We start from the raw sequence: 19,786 nt of genomic DNA on the forward strand, positions 1-19,786 counted from the left end.
AACATCAGGGAATGCAGATGAACAGTTTGCGGTCATCTCCCTTGGACTTTGCTCATAGTGATCTTTGTTACCTATTAGAATCTGAGCAGAGACAGTAGTCGAAAGCGATCTCTTCCATTTTATTTTGGGGATACTGTCTGAGTGGCCTTAAAAATATCTTGCTCAGAATGATTCCGTTTTACCCAATTTGTTGTTCTACTGGTGGACCTCCTTCGTGTTTATTTTATTTGACTGCCTCATTCTCTATAGTTAAAAAAAGGGACATGAGTGATTTTGGAAATTGGCAGAATGAATTTGCCTTGGACTTTTGGACCTCCAACCAGACGGCATGACATTGACACACTTATTGTACTTTGTGTCAGAGGGCCTGGCTGTCAATCACAATGCAGTAGGGTCCTTGGCTCCTTCTACAGCACCCTGCGATCGATTCACTATTGTGAACAGACTTGCATAGTGGATACCTTAATGAGATCTGCGGGTAGTACGCCGTAGAGACACAAAGAGAAAGGCAAAGGGTGCCTTAGTGAGTCCCAATAGCAGATCCAAACTAAGTATTTGCAGTACATTTGATCCAATATGTATGTTATCAACATATTGCTGTATAATTTGTTAATTCCAGTTGTTGTCTTGATTTTGAGATTTACTGATGTATTCATTGTATTATCAGGATGTATTTGTAATTTTGTTTATGTAAGACATTTACACTGCAAGAGGTACCTCCCAATTAGAACTAACAACCAGATGGAACATTCTTAATTTCAACTATAGTGTCATGGTTTGCTGAATTTAGTTAGTTGTACCACAGATATGCCCACTTCACTCGTTTTGTTATTTCTACAGTTCTCGTGGGTCTATTAAGACAACATCACTTTCTTATGTGCTGCCATTGCAACGTGAGGTAATGGTTAGATTATTACCCAGTAATCTTCATAACCCCAATCCTCATCTTCCTAGTCAGTCTTTGTTTGTCCCTCCCAAGGCAGCCTTTCCTGTACATCAGAAGTTCATACACTTTTGTTTACTTTAATACATCTTGTGGTTTATCTACTATTGTATTGAAATTGATCTGCCTCTTTCTCCAATTAGTGCTGCTAGAAACTAACTGGGCCTTTACTTTCTCTCTCGCATTCTAGAAGACTTCCTTTCCCTACCAGCTATAACACAAGGTGTTATAGTACAAGGTGGAAAAGTTGATATATTTACTTAGTCATTTCAGAGGATTCGCTTTAGTAGCCTATATAGTTGCCTCTCATGGTGGTCCCGCATTATTAGCTGGAACTTTGAGCTGAACCCTGCACACTAAGAGAGGCAGTCCGTGGGCGCTGAGCTTAGCCAGTCTCCAGTACCTTTGAACAGGTGTGTGGTAGTACAGCACATTTATAGTAGACAAATCTTTCCTTATTATATAAATCTCATTGTAATTGAGACGTCCTATCAGGCCAGGTATATTTAAAGCTCCAGCTTAGCAAGACTGCCATTTTCAATCTGCATTTATAACCGAGGTCAATAAGTGGCCTAACAATGAAGCACAAGAAAGAACTAGCATAGCATCTGCTGCTAGGCAAAAAAAAATGTTTTCCTCTCCTAATTTGCAACAGTTGGTGCACAGGAAAGATGCAGTTGCTTTACAAGCCCAAATTAAGAATCTTAATATAAATGGCTCGGATGAAGCTGATCTAGAATTGCATAGAAGGAAGCTGTTGCAAAGAGTGTAGCCAACACAGTATGTCACATTAAGGAAAAGGTGGATTTTCCTATGGAAGAACAGTCTGAAAATAGGGATGATTTGATTGCTTTGATACTAACACTCCTGATGCTTTACTGCTTCATTCGACTGCCAAGAATATCTTCTTAAGAGTATGGATGACCAAGAACAAAATGGACTTTTCTTGACTTCTAAGATGACAATGCCATTTAAAAGACTTTGATGTTGTATTTCCACAATCGGTCAGATTCATCACTTGCAAGTATGACGTCATATTAAGCCACTGAGGGTTCATTTCTGGCAGATTCAGTGCATAAAACAGTAGCAGGTTCAATTAAAAGAGCATATGCTGCAACTAAGTTTATACAGCAACATATGCCTTACAAGCATTATCAAAACACTTCCAAACCCTTTGAGTGTTTTTTCCAAAAGATAATGACTGCTCCGAACTGTTAAGCAGAATGGCGTACACTTCTTATGTGACTCCACTTTTGGGCTTTGTGCAGAAGTTATCTCTTCTGGCGCTACACCAGCGGGTAGAAGGCATATATGCTTAAGACTGATGCCACCGAATGTTTCCCTAAAATCACTAATATCCCACCTTCCGTTGATAGTTCCCTAACTCTTTGATTAATAGCTAGATTAGTTAATTAAACTGCAGAAGAAAAACTATCTAGAACCATCTAAAACTTATAACAGAGAGCTATATATTTTCTTTTTCCGACGAGCATACAACGGCAGAGAAAACCCTTACATTAGTTGGCCAGTGTTCACCTTGAGGGTGTCACCCTTGCAGATAAATCCCAACTCACAGGATCAGCTGTGCTCCACAACCTCCAAAAGTCTGACTGTGCCCGGAATATTATTGTTCCTAAGGTCCACTACTTTACTACTTGAGTTTTAAAAGCAATGTATTGTTTAGAATGCAAAGCCTTATCCCCTGAAACTGTTTCGCCAGCCTCCTCTACTAAAAGATCAAACGAGAAAAAAAATCTTTGGCAAACAGTCTAAAAATGCTACTTAGAAGAAGGCCATTACCATAGTGTCACAAAAGAAAAGGAGCACCGCCATGTATTTAATTCATTTTCTAAGAAAAAAATATTTTGGGGAATTGAAACCAGTATTAGACCTGAGAAGAGCAAATCTTTTTCTAGCATTAAAGACTTTCAAATTGGTTGTGCTCCACTCATTTATTACACTCCTAGTTGTAGGCAATTAATTTTCATTCTTGGATCGCCAAGGTGCATATTTCTATGTTCCCATTCATACTAGCTCACAAAAATACCTTTGATTTGCTCACTGAGAAAATCATTACCAATTTATGCTATTTCTATTCAATCTCTGCAGCTTTAAGAGTCTTCAAGATGGTATTGAGTCCTTTGATGGCTCATTTACATTTATATGTTGTTTACATTTTACCCTACTTTAATGACTGGCTAATTTGCGCTCCCTCTCTATTAAAGGTATAAGAGCAGACAGATGGTATGTTTTTCAAGAGTTCCATTTCCTTTTCAGTGAAACTAACACGTTTCTATCAAAAGCCATCTTATAGAGATCTCTTTGTATAGGCTCACTATAGGAAGAGTTCTATATATATTTGTATATGGACATAAGTGAGATCCCTTCGCATCCCATCGCAGAAGTGTGGTAAGATGGCCGCCTGGTAGGAGCTCCGGTGAAGAGCTCCCGGTGCTTGGGATCCCGGTCAGGGCATTATCCCTGTTAGCACCCACCACCAGCGCGACCAGCACGACGAAAAGAAACGTAACATTCAGATATAGTGACGGAGAAGTCACAAAAGCAACCGACTACCACGGACCGGATGAGAGGAGGCTGGAGACTGCAGGATCCCGAAACCGGACTCTCGCCGCAGACACCCCCAGCGCTGATATTCCCGGAGTCTGCGGAGCCGACACTGCGGAACTCCCTGTCACCTGCACCGGCACAGCATTGGACACTGCGGAACATCCTGTCACCTGCACCGGCACAGCATTGGACTCGCGGCGGGAGAAGAAGGCACCCCCGTCGCGCCGCAAGGGCGGCTGAAGCAGTTTTGGTGGACACCCCCGTAGCGTCGCAGAGGCGGCTGAAACTCGGGGAGCCGGCTGAGCTCGCCCGCCTGAAGTCATCCCCCACCCCCGCTTCCATCGGCCCAGCACGGAATTCGAGGCGGCAGTAGAAGACACCCCCGTCGCACCACAAGGGCGGCTGCGGCTGAAACAAGCTGGGAGAGCGCCCCCCGCCCCCCCGCTACTCGGAGGAGACGCGGGCTGTGCACCGGTGAGCCGGCCCAAGCCTACGGCAGCATAGGAGACCCAGAGGCACCGGTGGGCAGAGAGAACTCGCGGCACCAGAGAGAACTTGCGGCACCACAGGAACTTAGGAGCCCGGGCAGAGTTAACTAAAGGTCCGGGAGCGAGGTGCAAGAAGACACCGCCCGCCCGCTCCACAGCACTACAGGAGCATAAGAGGGCACCCCAGACAGAGGCAGAAGAAGCTCCGGGAGCCTGCCAAGACGACACCGCCCGCCCGCTCCATAGCAACGCTCCACAGCAACGAGTCTAGCGCCACTACCCAGGACAACACAGGAGTGGAGCCCTGAACCAGACATGTGTGTACACGTACATACATTCGACTTGTCTCCGCACAGCGTAAGGAACTGAGTCACTCTGGGATCAACAAAAACTGCAAATAAGTTGGGACTGAGACACTCGATGAACAAAATCTATGCAAATTCTGCTAACAGACTCAACAGTAAAACACAGAAACATAAGGTATTTACTTCTCCCTCCGGCTCACTTTTAAACTTTTCAAACTACCTCTTTGTTCAAAATGGATGGAGCCACTGAACTGTAGCCATAAATCTCGGAAGCCAATCATGGATTAATGTAGTGCTTCGGTAAAACTCTGCTGGCAATATTTACTGAAGCACAAAATCTCAGGTATTTACTTCTCCCACCCTCCTGCTCTATTTTTTGAAAAAATCTATCTCTTTTAAAAAATCTAACTCCTTTGTACAAAATGGCTGGGGCCATAAAACTGTAGCAATAAATCCCCCCATACCTCTGTCGTCCTCGAGGCCCTCAGCTCAGCTCGACTCCCCCACATAGAGATAAGATTCCTCCCAGCTAGCCTTGTGCTCTGTTTGCTTAAACAGAAAGTGGAATCTCTTCTCCTGTGCTCAGAGCAATAGCAGCAAACAGAGGACTATTCTCTCTTTCTCCCAGCCTGCATAGCAACAAACAAAGGACTACTGACTTGATCTGAACTATCTGGCGGCCATTTTAATCTAGTTTCTTGTTTTTACTGGAGTATAGCATTTTAGACTAGTAGAACAGATTGTCGGCCTATGTTTGTATTATTATACTCCTATTTACAGTTTTAGCATTTGTTTAGGTCAGATTACTACCTCATATTTGAAAGAATGTCTCCCTATTACTGTATTATTGCAATATTGCTCAACTAGCCTCTTCTGAATTTTTGGACTACGCAGACTGCTACCTCATACATGTTAGTGTTTGCCATCATTGCATTAGTACACTCTAGCCTTATCTTAAACATTTGTATTGCACAGATTACTACCTTAAATATGACAGAGCGCCTACATACCATTGCAGTACTTTACCCATATCAGTATTTTGAACACCTGTATGCACAGATTATTACCTTATATATTAGGATTCCTCACTAGTGCCACTCTTACTTGTATTTTGAACATTTATAAATGCACAGATTGCTACCTCACACTATTTGGGTTGACAACCAATGTCACCTTCGATTTTTGAGTTTGACTCATGTAAATTGTTATATCTGGTTCCTTCCTCTATACTCTATCAATATTTTCAACTATAGTGCATTAGTGCACTCTCCCATTGTATCCCACCCTTATATTATATATTATCAGTATTATGCCTATTTTTACACCTTGTACCTAACAATTTACTATATGCATTTGCCCGACTGCTCACTCTTGCATCCTGGATATGCTGGTTGATTCTAGTGTCACTTTGTAATTTATAACTTATTAATGTGTATCCTATTATATGCACCTACTATATGCACTGTTGATTACTAGTGTCACTTTGTAATTTATAACTTATTAATGTGTATCCTACTATATGCACCTGTTTTTTCTACACACATGTTTTTCTGCACATTGGTACCACTATAGTGCACATTGGTACCACTATAGTACACTACTGCTTCCTCTCCTACCCACCTAATCCTGAAACATGGACCCCATCGGCAAACACACATACAAAATCAACTACCCACCATCACTCACCAAAAAAGCCGCCAAACGCTTTAAACACAACTTCCTTAAGTCACACTCGGAAACGCCCTTTGCTGACACCTACTTCTCACCGGTCAATGGATCCCTGAACACCGATATCATCTTCCACACTACACGCAGAGCTCAATGGAGAAAAGCGTTCTTCTCCCTACTCACCGTCTCCTCCACTAGAAAATCCGCTCACAGCCAAACTCTCACCATCTCACCATCCCAAGCCTTTCCAGGCAGAGCCACCATCACTATTTACAATAACGGGATTGTCCTATCACAATCCACAGACAGGAACCTGGAACTGCTAGACAACATGTTCCCCACTTTCAAAGAACACCTTTCCAAGTCACGGTCAAACACTCATATCTCCCCCAGTCCCACCAACCATGACCTCACAGCCACATACTCTTCAATCAGGGACACACCTACCACCCCTGACCTCCCATCCCCTACCCACTTCCCCAATACCCCAATCCAGCACGCCGTCACAGACACAGATCACTCCCCCTCATACACCGCTCCTTCCCTCGCCCCTTCTACCAACTTGCGGACCTCCACACATACCCTCAACACTCCTATCACACCTACAGCGGGCATTAACACCCCGCTCACCGCTGACAGCACAGTTCCTACCCATAACACACCTAACTTAGTCCAGCACCAGAACAACACGCATTCCGACAATTCCCCCCCTTTATCCCCCCCCCACTCTCAGTCCTCATTACCCTCCAACCAACCTCGCAGAACATACCCCCTCTCCTAACTTAACTCCCCCTCCTCTCAACAGGACCATCTCCAATCCCACTTCCCCTCCTACTCTCAGCCCCCACTACCCTCCTTACACCCCCACCACGGCTTCCAGTCTCCCAACCTTCACCTTGTCCCCCCCGCCTACCACCAATGCCCCCACCCATAACATCAACTTCCTCTCTACATCATCCACACCCCTCCCGTCCGAAACCTCCCTCATCCCTAACCCCATCCCGCACACCAACACAACGCAGACCTGCTCGAACACCAGCCCGCCCTCCCTCCTGCACACGAATCCCCTGTCTAGCCAGTCACCCCTGACCGCCACTCCCACCCCCACCACCACCTACCCCACGATGGAATACATCACGGCCACCCTCACTCAGATCAAAGAAGACATTCACGCCATCAAAGAACTACTTTCCACTCGCCACATACACCGCCCACCCTCCTCCACCCCCCCTCCCAAATTGTCTCCTACTCCGCCGGCGGACCCCCACCCTCATCACGCCACACATCAGGCGTCAATCCCTGTTCATAGGCGCAGCAACTGCCCTCGTCCCCCGCATCGCCCCTGCAACCCCTCACACTTCTACACCTCCCAGCCAAACTTGTCCCCCACCCCTCCGATTAACTCTCGCACCCAGCTATCCCCCAATCTCACATCAATCCCAGCTCTTAATCGCAACAACTGCCCTCGCCGCACCCACAACTCTTCCTCTGACCTCGACACACTCACCCTTCTCCGCTCCTATGACCCAGTCCCCCAAACTCACACAAGCACCACACACCGCAACATTCCCACGATACACCCAAATCCCCTTAGACCACCCACACTAAACAGCAGATTCTCCATCCCTAATAACCTTAGAAAAGTCCCTCTCTCGCTAGAACCATCTAACACCCTCTACACACCCCGTCTCAAGTGCGCTCTTCTCAACTGCAGATCGGCCACGAAACACTCGGCAGCCATTGCTGAGCTCCTCTTATCGCGGGACCTTGACCTAATCATCCTGACTGAAACATGGCTAACTGAATATTCGACACCCATAATGGACATTCTGGTTCCTCCTAACTACCACATTATCAGGCTCGACAGAACAGGCCAAATAGGTGGCGGTATCGCATGCATATACAGGAATAACCTCTCTGTTCAGAAAGTCAATTCCACATCCCTACCATCACCAACATCCTGGGAATACATCTGCCTCGACATTATTAGTGAGGGCAAACCGATATGCTCTCTTCACAGCATTTACCACCCACCCAGGGACAACCTCACCTTTTCCCAACAAATCATGGATATGATCTCAACCAATTCCGGACGCCAGCTCACCCAAATATACCTTGGTGACTTCAACCTCCATTGGAACGACCGCAACGACGCGGTGGTAAATAGTCTTAAAAAAGTCCTCGATGCACTTAACCTCACCCAAATATGCAACAGCCCGACCCACGTGAAAGGCTCTACCATCGACCTGATCATCTCCAAAGAGGACTCTATCCAACTCGAATCCATCCAACCCTGTGACTGGTCAGATCATCATATTATCACATTCTTTATCAACGAAAAAGTCAAAGTCAACCCGACGCAACTCTCCAAGCCCAAAATCTGGAAAAGAGACACGAAAAAGCTCAACCCAGGCTCTCTGCCCCCTAACAGTTGCAATCGCCTACTCCCTCCTGCAGGCGCCTCGGACGTCCAAACTCTGACGGACCACTATCTCAACACTATGACCTCTATAATTAATGAGGCTGCACCTATGCAGCTAAAAAGAGTCTCTACTAAAATCTCCAAACCATGGTACGACGGGAGTCTCAACGAAGATAGAAGAGACATGCGAATGGCAGAACGGACCTGGAGATCAGCCCCCTCCGCATTGCACCTAAAGGAGTTGAAGGAAAAGAGAAACGCCTACTTCAGGAAAATAAAACGCTCAAAATCCGACTTCTTCAGCCTCCAACTTAACCAAGCAAAAAACCGCCCGAGAAAACTGTTTGAGCTAATCAAATCGCAATCCAAGGAACAACCTCAACCACTCAACACTGGTCGTGAGGCACCCTCCTGTGAAGACTTCGCTGCTTTCTTTATCCAAAAAACTGACAAAATAAAAAGCGATCTCCTCATTGACGCAAGCCTCTACTCCAAATCCAAATGCCTAGCACCCGCTGAACCAAAAAACAATGCTACATGGTCAACCTTTGACACATACTCGGAAGAAGAAATTGGCAAATTACTCAGCACCCTGAAACCATCCAATCACCTCACGGACCCCCTCCCTGCCTTCGCAGTAAAAGACTTTACCCCTTTGCTTCTCCCTCTCTGGACTAAAATCATCAACAGCTCTCTCCAACAAGGAAACATACCTGACTCCCTCAAGGTTGGTCAGGTCACACCTCTACTAAAGAAACCAACAGCTGACCCCTCTGACCTCAACAATTACCGTCCCATCACCAATATCCCCACTCTCGCCAAACTGCTGGAAAAATGCGCACAACTACAATTGACTAAACACATTGAGCAATTCGATCTCCTCAACCCTCACCAGTCAGGCTTCCGAGCAGGACACAGCACAGAAACTGCTATGACTCACATAATTGACGACGCACTTCAAATGCTAGACCAAAACGACACCTGCCTCCTCATCCTTCTTGATCTCTCCTCCGCATTCGACACCGTAAAACATGAGAATCTACTAGAACTACTAAACACAAGAATGGGCTTATCTGGAACTGTCCTCAAATGGTTCACTTCCTTTCTGCACAACAGGTCGCAGAAATTCAAGAGCAACAACCTGATGTCCTCGCCAATACCTGTAACGCTAGGCGTCCCCCAAGGATCCTCTCTATCCCCAACTCTGTTCAACCTAGTCATGGAACCTCTCACCACCTTGCTACAAGCATCCAATGTACACTTTCACATGTACGCCGATGACACCCAACTTTACCTCAAATTACAATCACCAAACGACATCCTGCTCCTGAACTCAACGATCAGATGCACCCAATCCTGGCTTGCAGACAATCACCTCAAACTCAATGCCCTGAAAACAGAGTTCCTTCTGATCTCACCTCCAGCGAAGATAGCCACCACCCAACATTGGCTTAAACTCCTAACCGCACTCAATGTCCAACCCACCATCGTGGACTCAGCAAAATCTTTAGGCATAACACTCGACACCAATCTCAGCATGCAGCAACATATCAGCCAGGCAACAAAGGGAGCGAACTTCCAGATCAATACTCTGAGGAAACTTAAACCCTTCCTCCCAGCCAAAGACTTCCAAACTGCGGTACAAGCACTAGTCATCCCACGAATTGAATACGGCAGCACCGCCCTCTGCGGACTCCCACTAACTACAATCGCACCACTAAAAGCGTCTCTAAATGCTGCTGCGAGACTCATCACTGGGTCAAAAAAGCACTCCCACATTACCCCTGACTTGAAGTCCCTGAATTGGCTGCCTTTTGAAGCCAGAATACATCTGAAAATCGCTTGCATGACACACAAGGCGGTACACCTAAATTCACCCGGCTACCTTGCTCAGAAATTGACAATCTCTGGGGGAATCAGAAACACGAGAGGCACAAACAATCTTCTGCTGAAACCTCGAAGATTCCGGAAGGAAAAAACATACAAGCGCTCCTTCTCAGGAATGGCGCCAAGGATTTGGAACTCACTCCCTCCCGAAACCAGGCTTATCTCCTCCACTACACTCTTTAAAAAAGAAGTAAAAGCTATCCTTATGGCTAAATACACTTGATCTACTATCTCGAACCCTATTAACACCCTGCACTGATCTGTATTACTTGCTTGACCCCTTTACTTATTTGTATGAGTTGTCTTATCACTCACATGATTGGCTTTGCAGCCACCTATTTGTATTATTTGTACTGTATGATCTACTGATTTACCTATTTGACTTTGCTCCCTCATGTACCCTTCTGTACTGTATGATCTATTGATTTACCTATTTGACTTTGTTCCCTCATGTACTCTTCTATGTAAAGCGCTCTGATATCTGCGAAGATCTTGTCCGCGCTATATAAAACTTTGAAAATAAATAAAAAATAAAATAAATAAATAAATTTCTCATTCACTGTTGGTCACTATTGGAGGGAATGTGAGAAGAAAGAACATCTAAAGCAACACTAAGTAGGTGGTTGAAGTTAGCTATAATTTCAACATGTAAAGCTGCAGGTCAAGACCACTCCATCTACTGTCAAAGAATGCTCACAGAGAGAGATAGCAGAATGTTGGGCATATTTCAAAGGCGTATCTTTAGTGAAATATATTGGTCTGCCATGCTGAAGTAATCTAATGCATTTGTTAACCATGATAGACTGGATAGTAAAGAACTAGGAAAGTGGGCAGTCCCACAAGTAAGATGCAAAAAGAACTAGGGGCTAGATGTAGGTAAATCTTATTTACCGATTCATAAATACCGAATTTTACCGATTCGGTATTCATGAATCGGTAAATAAGATGTAGGTAAAAATTCGGTAATTTTTACCGAATCGGTAGGATTCGTTATTTACCGATTTGGTAATTACCGAATCGGTATTGCCCATTGATTCCTATGAGCCTTGAAGGCCTTAGGAATCAATGGGCAATACCGATTCGGTATTTACCGAATCGGTAAACACCGAATCCTGCAAGGGTGCAGGGGGTGTCACTTTGACACACTCTAGCACCCCAAGTACATGCTTGTGTGCCATGTGGCACACATACATGCCCTAAGGGCATGTCTGTGTGTCACATGGCACAGGTGTACATGCACAGATGTGCATGTACACCTGAATTCGGTATTTTACCACCCAATTGTATTGGGTGGTAAAATACCGAATTCTGAAGGCCTGTAGCACTGTAAACAGTGCTACCTACATCTGGTATTTACCGAATCAGTAAAATTACTGATTCGGTAAATTACAGAATCGGTAAATTTACCGATTCGGTAAATTACAGAATCGGTAAATTTACAGATTCTGTAATATTATGGCCCCTACATCTCAAAAAGCAATTACCGGTCGGTAACGGCCGAAATCGGCCGTTACCGACCGGTAATTGGCGGCCTACATCTGGCCCTAAGCCACTTAGAAACGTGGTACCAAAAGGGTCATCTAACATGGGGAAGAAAAACAATACCTTTGTATACAACATCCAGTAATAGCTACCCTCTGCGTACATAAACTTGGATTTCCACTGAAAAGGAGTCCAATTATAGCGGACATTTTCATCTGCTCCCGACTTGGAAAATATATTGACTCCCAAATTCAACCTTTCATGAAAAATGTACAGTATTACATCCGAGGTGCCAAAGATGTACTACAACATTTGGAGTATCTTGGACCTTCAGGAGGACTACATCCTAACAACGATTGATGTGGTCAGTCTTCAGAAATGCTTTATCAATCCGATTAGCACACAACCTAAGAGGAATGAGATGATCATAGAGATGTTAAACGGCTGTCTCAGCCATAATTCTTTTTACATTTAATGTCGGTATATTCATACAAAAACAAGATACAGAGATGGGGGGGCAAATTTGCACCCCTCTATGCTTGCATACACATGGGTGAGGTAGCAAAATATTGACTCTGGGATGAACATTGCCAATACCTCAAGTGTGATCTTCTGGGGACTCTATTTAGATAACATTCTGGTGATCTGGCAGGGACCTCTTACACTGCAGGAAAAATACATAAACCAACAATCATAAAACAGTTGCCTCACCCATCATGTAGATTACCTAGATGGCGTGCCCTACATTAAAAATAACCAGTTAAACTAATTGCAAAGAGACAGCATCTGTCTCGATACCGCATCCTGAAAGTAGCCACCCAAAAACATATATAACATTCAAAGGAGTGAACTCCTTTTTGCCAATATGAATTGTCGCAAACAATGAAAATATTTCAAAATCCCAAGACACATGTAAATGACTGGCAATGAGGTTACAGCCAAAACCTCCTGAATAGGACAAAGGTAGAAGTTTCTTAAGTGGACCTTCAGAAATCCAAAGATCAGGATATTTCACCTTCCAAAGAAATTATTAAGTTCATCACAAATTACAACAGTCACCAGATAGTTCCGAAGATTCTTCTTAAACACTTGCCACCACTTAACAGTAATCCTGTAGCACACATGGAATTCACCAAACCCCATATTGGTTTGATGAAGAAGACAAGGATCTGGAGTGCTGAATATTACCAGTAAGTAATCCAACTAGTACCTCAAATTGCAATGGTAACACATACGTAAGAAATCTTGTTATCCCATTGCCATGTTCCTTCAGTGGAGTCTGGGTGATATTGGAGGTGCATCAAGTTATGTTCCGAAGTTCCTCAAGCAGAGGTACATTGCATGTACGATCATATTGATGCCACCAGAGAATCATTTTTGTGCATTTAACATTATGATGCCCCCCCATCGGCATGATTACTATTCTTGGAGATCCAATACACCTAGCTAACAACGTGGGGCATTGTAATAAGTGTATAGAACGAAAATAAATTATTATTCACCTTGAACATACTTTTTTTTTTTGTAAAGCCTGTATTTGAGAATTCTGTACAACCCTAAATATGTATGCGCATTTTTCCTTAATGATAGCAGGACACCTATAGCTAGGAGAATCCTCTGTTTAGGATGCACTGGGATTGTACGCAAGTGCAGCCTCTATTTAATCAAGTAAATGCAGTTGTGCTGGGGTTTTTGTGAGTATCATATTCCCAGCAATTAACTGTTGAGAAGGACTATGTCTGGTTCCACAGCTGACATATTGGAGAGCTCTGTATTTCAGAAACTTTGTACAATATAGAATATTATGCAATCTTTTTATAACTCCTGATTAATACTGTGAATTTGAAAAGAATTGTCCTTTACATTATGTGTGCTTGCAAATGTCTGTTTTTGGTGTATATTTGAAACATACATTTCATTGTTTCCAGTGGAACTGACCCCCCCCTCCTTCAAACCACCCATATCTCTTTAATTTAAAAAATGGCTGTTTTTATTGAATTCTGCACTGGGCTGGCCAAAAAGGCAACTACCCGCGGTGGATTTTTTGATACACAGGCCTGAAACCTATTGAATTTCCTCCCTTTCCAGCACCTATAACATGCCCTGTTTTATGGGGTGGGTAAACTGCTTCTGAGGGATTTTGGTTTAGTGGAGTAAAAGTGACAATGTATTTGAGATTGTACCATGAAGATCCAGAAGTTCAGTGACAATGCTTTACAGAATTTGTCACCAAACATAGGTGTTCAAGAATAATGTCATTACAACAGTGGAAGAAACTAGGCCTCTCTAGACACCTTTTAAGTCTGCATCCATGTTGGCATGACAACAATAGACAACACTCATTGTGGCAGTATCACTATACTGATACATTATAGCCTTTAAAAATGGTCTTGTCAAAATCCTCAGAAACATGCACGCTCCTTAGATAAATATCTTGATTTATTTAATCAATTTTGAAGCTTGAGATGAGAGGAATTGGTGCAAACTTAATATGATTTGTTCCATTGCAGTATTACCACAAACATCCCAAATCATCTTTCTTAATCCTAGTGGGAGAAAAACAAGGCAGGGTCACTAGATGTAAACATGTGGCATCTGTCAGTTTCCAAGAAGTCATCAGGCTTCCTACATTGAGGGCAAGTAAGTGAATCAGCCTGTTGCACCCCAAAAACCATGTTCTTTGAATGTTTAACTTCCATCAGTCATTAAGGTGGACACCAGACTCAAAAGTCTTCTGTTACTGCATATTGCTGGTAACAGTTTCCCATTTGAAAGTACTGAATTTACCAGGTACTGAATTTACCAGATGCAAAACAGTTTGTTTCGTGGGATTTACTTTGTAGCCAGTAACTCCTCGCTGTTGTTCTGACAACAGAGGACTTTATCTTGACATAGAGGCCTCCCAATGTTGGGCCATTTTGGTATGTTTGGTTAATTTAAGCGAATTGCTTTATTTTGCATGTCACTAGTTTTCCGCTGATTTCTTTGTACAAAGCACCTTCTCCCCTGGGACTGTGAAGATAAAGTTGTGGTTATTTTGCAGTGGCTAGTTGATAACTATTGTGTACTAAATATTAGCTAGAATTGTCCCTTCCCCCCTCCGCCCTTCGAACCTTCCCCACCCTAAACCTTTACACCTTGTCACAGCTACCACATGAAGGTGTCTTATTTGGTTTCTGAAGATGCCTCTTTAATCTACTTAATTAAATATAAATGTTTCCCAGACCACTGTGTTGTCATTTCCTTTTCTGGTATTCCTGAACATAGAGGCAGAAATTCCTTATTTAGTATTATATTGTGTTCTTTTGTTTGATATTAAATGTACTAAAACTATTGCGAAGGTCCTTACACTTGGTCACTGCTACCAAATGTAGCTCTCTGAATCCACTCTTCTACCAATAAAAATAGCCTTGGTATCGGTCTCCTTCGACTTTCACCAACCCCTCTTTGGCGATACCACTCCATTGTTTTTGTCTCTTACCTCCTCCATGGAGTTAATTTAAAGCCCTCTGACAGGCTGCCATGTTTCCCATTAAGAACTGGAGGCCAGATGAAAACAACTTGCATGTTGCCTGTTTCATTGCACTTAAATCTGGTCCTGTATCCATCTCTTCCACTAGTTACAGTGGTCTATCCCCTCTGCCTTCAGGTTCAAGTTTAATTTGGCCAATGAAATGCAGTTTTACAACTTCATCCATTTGACTGGTCCATGCCAGCTGCTTTGCATCCGTTAGATCTGCCCTCTTCTCTAGCCACTATGGAATGATCCCGATAAACATACCTCACGCAAGAAATCTGGGCTACTGCAACGGTCTGTCAGAGACTCCCATCAGCAGTTTTTCCATGTACATGAAAGATGATAAAATACAAATTAAAAATATTACATGAACAGTAAATACAGCAATAAGTTAAATAAAGCAAGACAGCGAACCTTCCAAAGTACGTTTTCAGCCATCACCCAGCTAAGTCATAGCATAGTTTTATTTTTTTGGTGTAGCATGCACATTTGCGAATTAGTATTATAATATTGTCCTTAAAATACAATTTGATGTATTTGATACAGGAATTTAAAAGCCGGAGGGGGCAGATTTTTCCACATTTTTATATGACCAATATTCCAATATTCCTGGTACCAATATTCCTGGTACTTTTGTTGGGTCACTGACTGCAAAATTACCCGTTAAATAGGGAGTTGTCAGAATTTGCTCAGCCGCTACTTGACCGAAGAAGTACAGAATATAATTTGTTCACTATTGACTTGTTTGCTATCTTCTCCTTTTTTAGTGCCACTTATAGGACTTGGCATATTGAGTCTGTAAAACTGTTTTTAATTAGTAGTACCTTGAAATGTTGTCATGTTTAAAGGGTGAGATTACGATTTATTAAATGTTTGTAACCTTTATAGTACCAACCAATCTTCCTTTACTCCATGGTTGATAAGTGAGACATTATAATTATATTAAACGTTTGGAGCATTTTTGTTCATGCCATTTGTTGTTTACAGAATAGCCTTAATGAACTAGTTACTAGTTCTATTTTTACTTGCATGCATCATCACTTGCCAAATTGGTATATTAGAAAACAAAAAGCTGCTCTGCAAAGGTTACTTAGTCTTGTATGTTTCTTTTGAAGTGGTTTAATGACATTATGTTCATGTTTAGTACAGTTGGATTTCAGACTTTGAAAGTGTTACATTTTGGCCAGTTTTCATGGACCTGTGTATTTCCATTCATGTATTTAAATGTCAAAGAACCATTTCATGTGTCTTAGTTTTTATTTGTTTCAAAAGTTGAAAGAGTATGATGTACTAATATAAATGGCATCGCCAGAACATTTAGCTAATTCCAATCTCACCTGAAACCCTTTGAGCCCACCAATCACTGGCATGTTAGTAAACATAAAAACGTTATTTAAAACTCCACTTTCTCAACTCAAAATCCCCATTTTGGTTTGAGACCATAATTGTTGCGTGCTGGGCGTAGCTGAGCAACCTACATCTGTACAGGAATTCTACTCAACTAGGCTTTTAAATTTCTGTTGCACTTGCTAACCTTCTTTTCTTTACTTCTCTTGAAGACATTTTGGTAGGACTTGCGTGATCAAGTTACTACAAGCAGGAGCAAAGTAAATTTGTTTTTTCTTTCAGGTGGCATATTGGAATATTTTTGCTTAATTTTTACATGCAGTTTTACTTTGTATTTTTTATTCTGTACTGAATCAGTGATTTTTTTTTTGTTTACGTTGTGTGTCATAGGCCGAGACTGACTGACACCTAAAACTCCAAGGCTTGTGAATGTTGTGCAGCTATAAACTGCGAACCTTTGACATGCAAAGCAGGACATGACACCCTCTTCGGGAACAAAAGTGAGGTCTGATAGATACTTGGATGGCCTCACATTATCTGTTTACAACGTAAACTACTACATCCAGGGGATGAAGAACTCCACCAGCATGAGTCTTTGCAAACACAGTTCACTTAATGTATTGTCAAGTGTTTTTTCTAATGCTTGTATGAATTGAAGAAGTAAATTCAAAAATGCTTTGTATTTTACTGCCATTCCCATTGTATTTTTATACTTTCTGGCAGCATTAAATATTTTTTTTAAATTGATATGCAGTTTTTAAGTGGTTTCATTATTTGTTACAGACTAGATATGGGTGCTTAATCCTCACCCTGATGGAAAAGTAATCTGAGTTTTTAACTGAATTTTCATTTCTCTTCTCCATGTCATCCAGCTTTTTACTTAATCTCTCTATATGCAGTCTTTAAGTAGTTTCTTTCCTCGTGGATTCTGGTTTTCCTGTATTTCTTCAAAAATTGGTTGATTCTTTCAGACTTTTCTTAGAAATATATATTGGATAAGAACAGTGTTTTTTTCACTGCTAACATTAATATTGATATGTACTAGTGACGAAAGTAAGAGCTAAAGATTTAAATATAATGACCCCACTGGCTACTCTGTATAATAATATCATATCCACCTGTCATTGGTGGTTCAAAGGGGTGTGTGGCCATACAAGAGACAGGAAGAGAGCAAATTCTAAACTGGTTCTCAGTAATGTCTTAGGAGCTGGGAGTCATTCTCTTTAACTATTAAAGTACTTGGGATAAATTAGTAACAGTATTCCAATTTAGGGCTAGCTTTTCCACATTAGTGCTCTGTGCTGCTGAGGCATCTTACTACTTGCACTCTTTGTTGGACTGATGCACTTCCACCTTCTGGAATAGATGTTTACCACAGATGGAAAACTTGGAGGGTAATCAGACAGACACCAAACATTAATTTTCAGAAGTGGCTTTCTAGTCGCATACAAGACGTCCCTCTTATGTGTTTCAAAGCTCAATATGAGAAAGAACAATCAACTGTTCCTCAGACTTAAAATTTTAGTTCATTGAGATGCTGTCAGCATGACCACAGTAATTTTACTACATTTCCTAGTAATATAATTTCTGTTGGTGATGTTTACTAGAGCCACTGGCCAGTAAGATGCTTTTTAGAATCTAGACATGAAGTGTTCTGTATAATTCTTGCGCTCTTTTGTGAGAACCACAGACTGGGAGAGCAGTGAGATGGGTAGTGTTAAACATTTGACATAAGATACTAAAGTGTCCAACACTATTTGATACAATTTATTCATTATTTGCTGAGTGTTATTAATAAGTCTCAATGAAGAATCTCCGGGCTCACAGGATTCTGAAGACGCAAGATTCAATACTAAACAAAAACAAAATGTGAAATGTACAATTCAGACAAATAATTATAATAATGTTCATTACCAGACATTACTCTTTGCAAATGAAACTCGCTGCATCAATAAGTAACTAGCCAATAGGGATGTAAGTATGAAATCCTTAGAACACATGGTTTATTCACATTACTATTATAGTCAGTGGAAAATTGTCTTGAAAGGCTGTGGGGTGACTTTTCAAAAGTACTAGCTAGGCAAATTTCTTGGGCTTATTCAAGTCATAGTGGAACCTCTCAAACTAGCAAGGTTACTTGCCAAGCTGAAACAATCACTTAAGGACTCTGACTTGATTGTGTGTTTTACAGAGTGTGCAAAATTTGGAGTTTTATTAAGCATTCAGCCTTTTGGGCTTTCTATACTAATGGGGCTTACAAAAAAGATGGAAATTGATAAGGAAGTAGGGGTAAGTGTATTTAGCTGGGAAGGGATCTCATTTAAAAACAATGCATTTTGGTTTTCTACCTAAACAGTCTCTAAATTACGATGTTGGTTTGTTTCCTCCAGTTCTTCCTTCATGCTGATAGCATGCTAGCAGCTGTGGGGAAAGTGGTACAAGTGGGTACATCTGAAGTGAGGTGCTGAGACTTGTGATAATGAGTTTGGAGTTTAAAAACTATGCAATATCCACGGACATGGTGGAAGAGGGTGGATTGCTCCTTTTATTTGTTTTTCCTGAAGTTTCCAAAGTTTTCTAGGGATGGGTTGCTGGGTTCTTATTTGGGACTCCTATCAGCTTTAAATTAAGTAATCGCTTGTTTTCTTAAATGCCCACATTTTCCCTCCAAACAGATTGCTGTGCTTCCAGATCTTTAAATGGCACTGACTGCTACAACTTTTGATCCCGTCAGGAAGGGGCCAACATAATCTTCAGTACAGCTTGTTAACTTGGTAGACTCTTCTTCAAAGCCACATGCTGGGGGAACCTTTCTTCTTTGCAGCTCAGAGTGGTAGTCTAAAGAGATAAGGACGCTAGCCATTTATTTATATGTGCATTTAAAAATGTTTATATGTTCTGTGGCTTAATTATACATGGACCAATTTGGAATGGAGTCTTGCAAGCACCTAATGGTTTATAGTGTCTTTTGGTTCATGTTGGGAAGGCTCATGTATTTTTGCTGTAGTAAAATTCTCTCTGATAGACTTCTAGCAGCAGATTCCTCTGCTTCGATTATTCCTAAGGCATCAGACTGGATCGGGAAAAACTTGAACAGTACTTCTGAGCACCAGTTGGTAGCGGTAATATATGGTTTCTTCAAATTAAGTAGGACTCGTA

At 42.1% G+C, this 19,786-nt stretch overlaps 1 protein-coding gene across 4 annotated transcripts in view; it reads left to right on the forward strand.

Annotated features, from left to right (window-relative positions):
- Positions 1-17,374, forward strand: part of PTPN2 (protein tyrosine phosphatase non-receptor type 2) — a 567,657-nt gene extending 550,283 nt beyond the window's left edge. For all 4 annotated transcript variants that reach the window (XM_086965576.1, XM_086965579.1, XM_086965577.1 and 1 more), the window contains one exon: positions 17,018-17,374. In XM_086965576.1, coding sequence (XP_086821702.1) covers positions 17,018-17,039 — 22 coding nt within the window. In that variant the 3' untranslated portion in view covers positions 17,040-17,374. The remainder of the gene's footprint in view (positions 1-17,017) is intronic.
- The last annotated feature ends 2,412 nt before the right edge of the window (positions 17,375-19,786 follow it).

The sequence above is a fragment of the Lissotriton vulgaris genome, chromosome 4_1, assembly GCF_964263255.1.
Source record: "Lissotriton vulgaris chromosome 4_1, aLisVul1.2, whole genome shotgun sequence".
NCBI lineage: Eukaryota > Metazoa > Chordata > Amphibia > Caudata > Salamandridae > Lissotriton > Lissotriton vulgaris.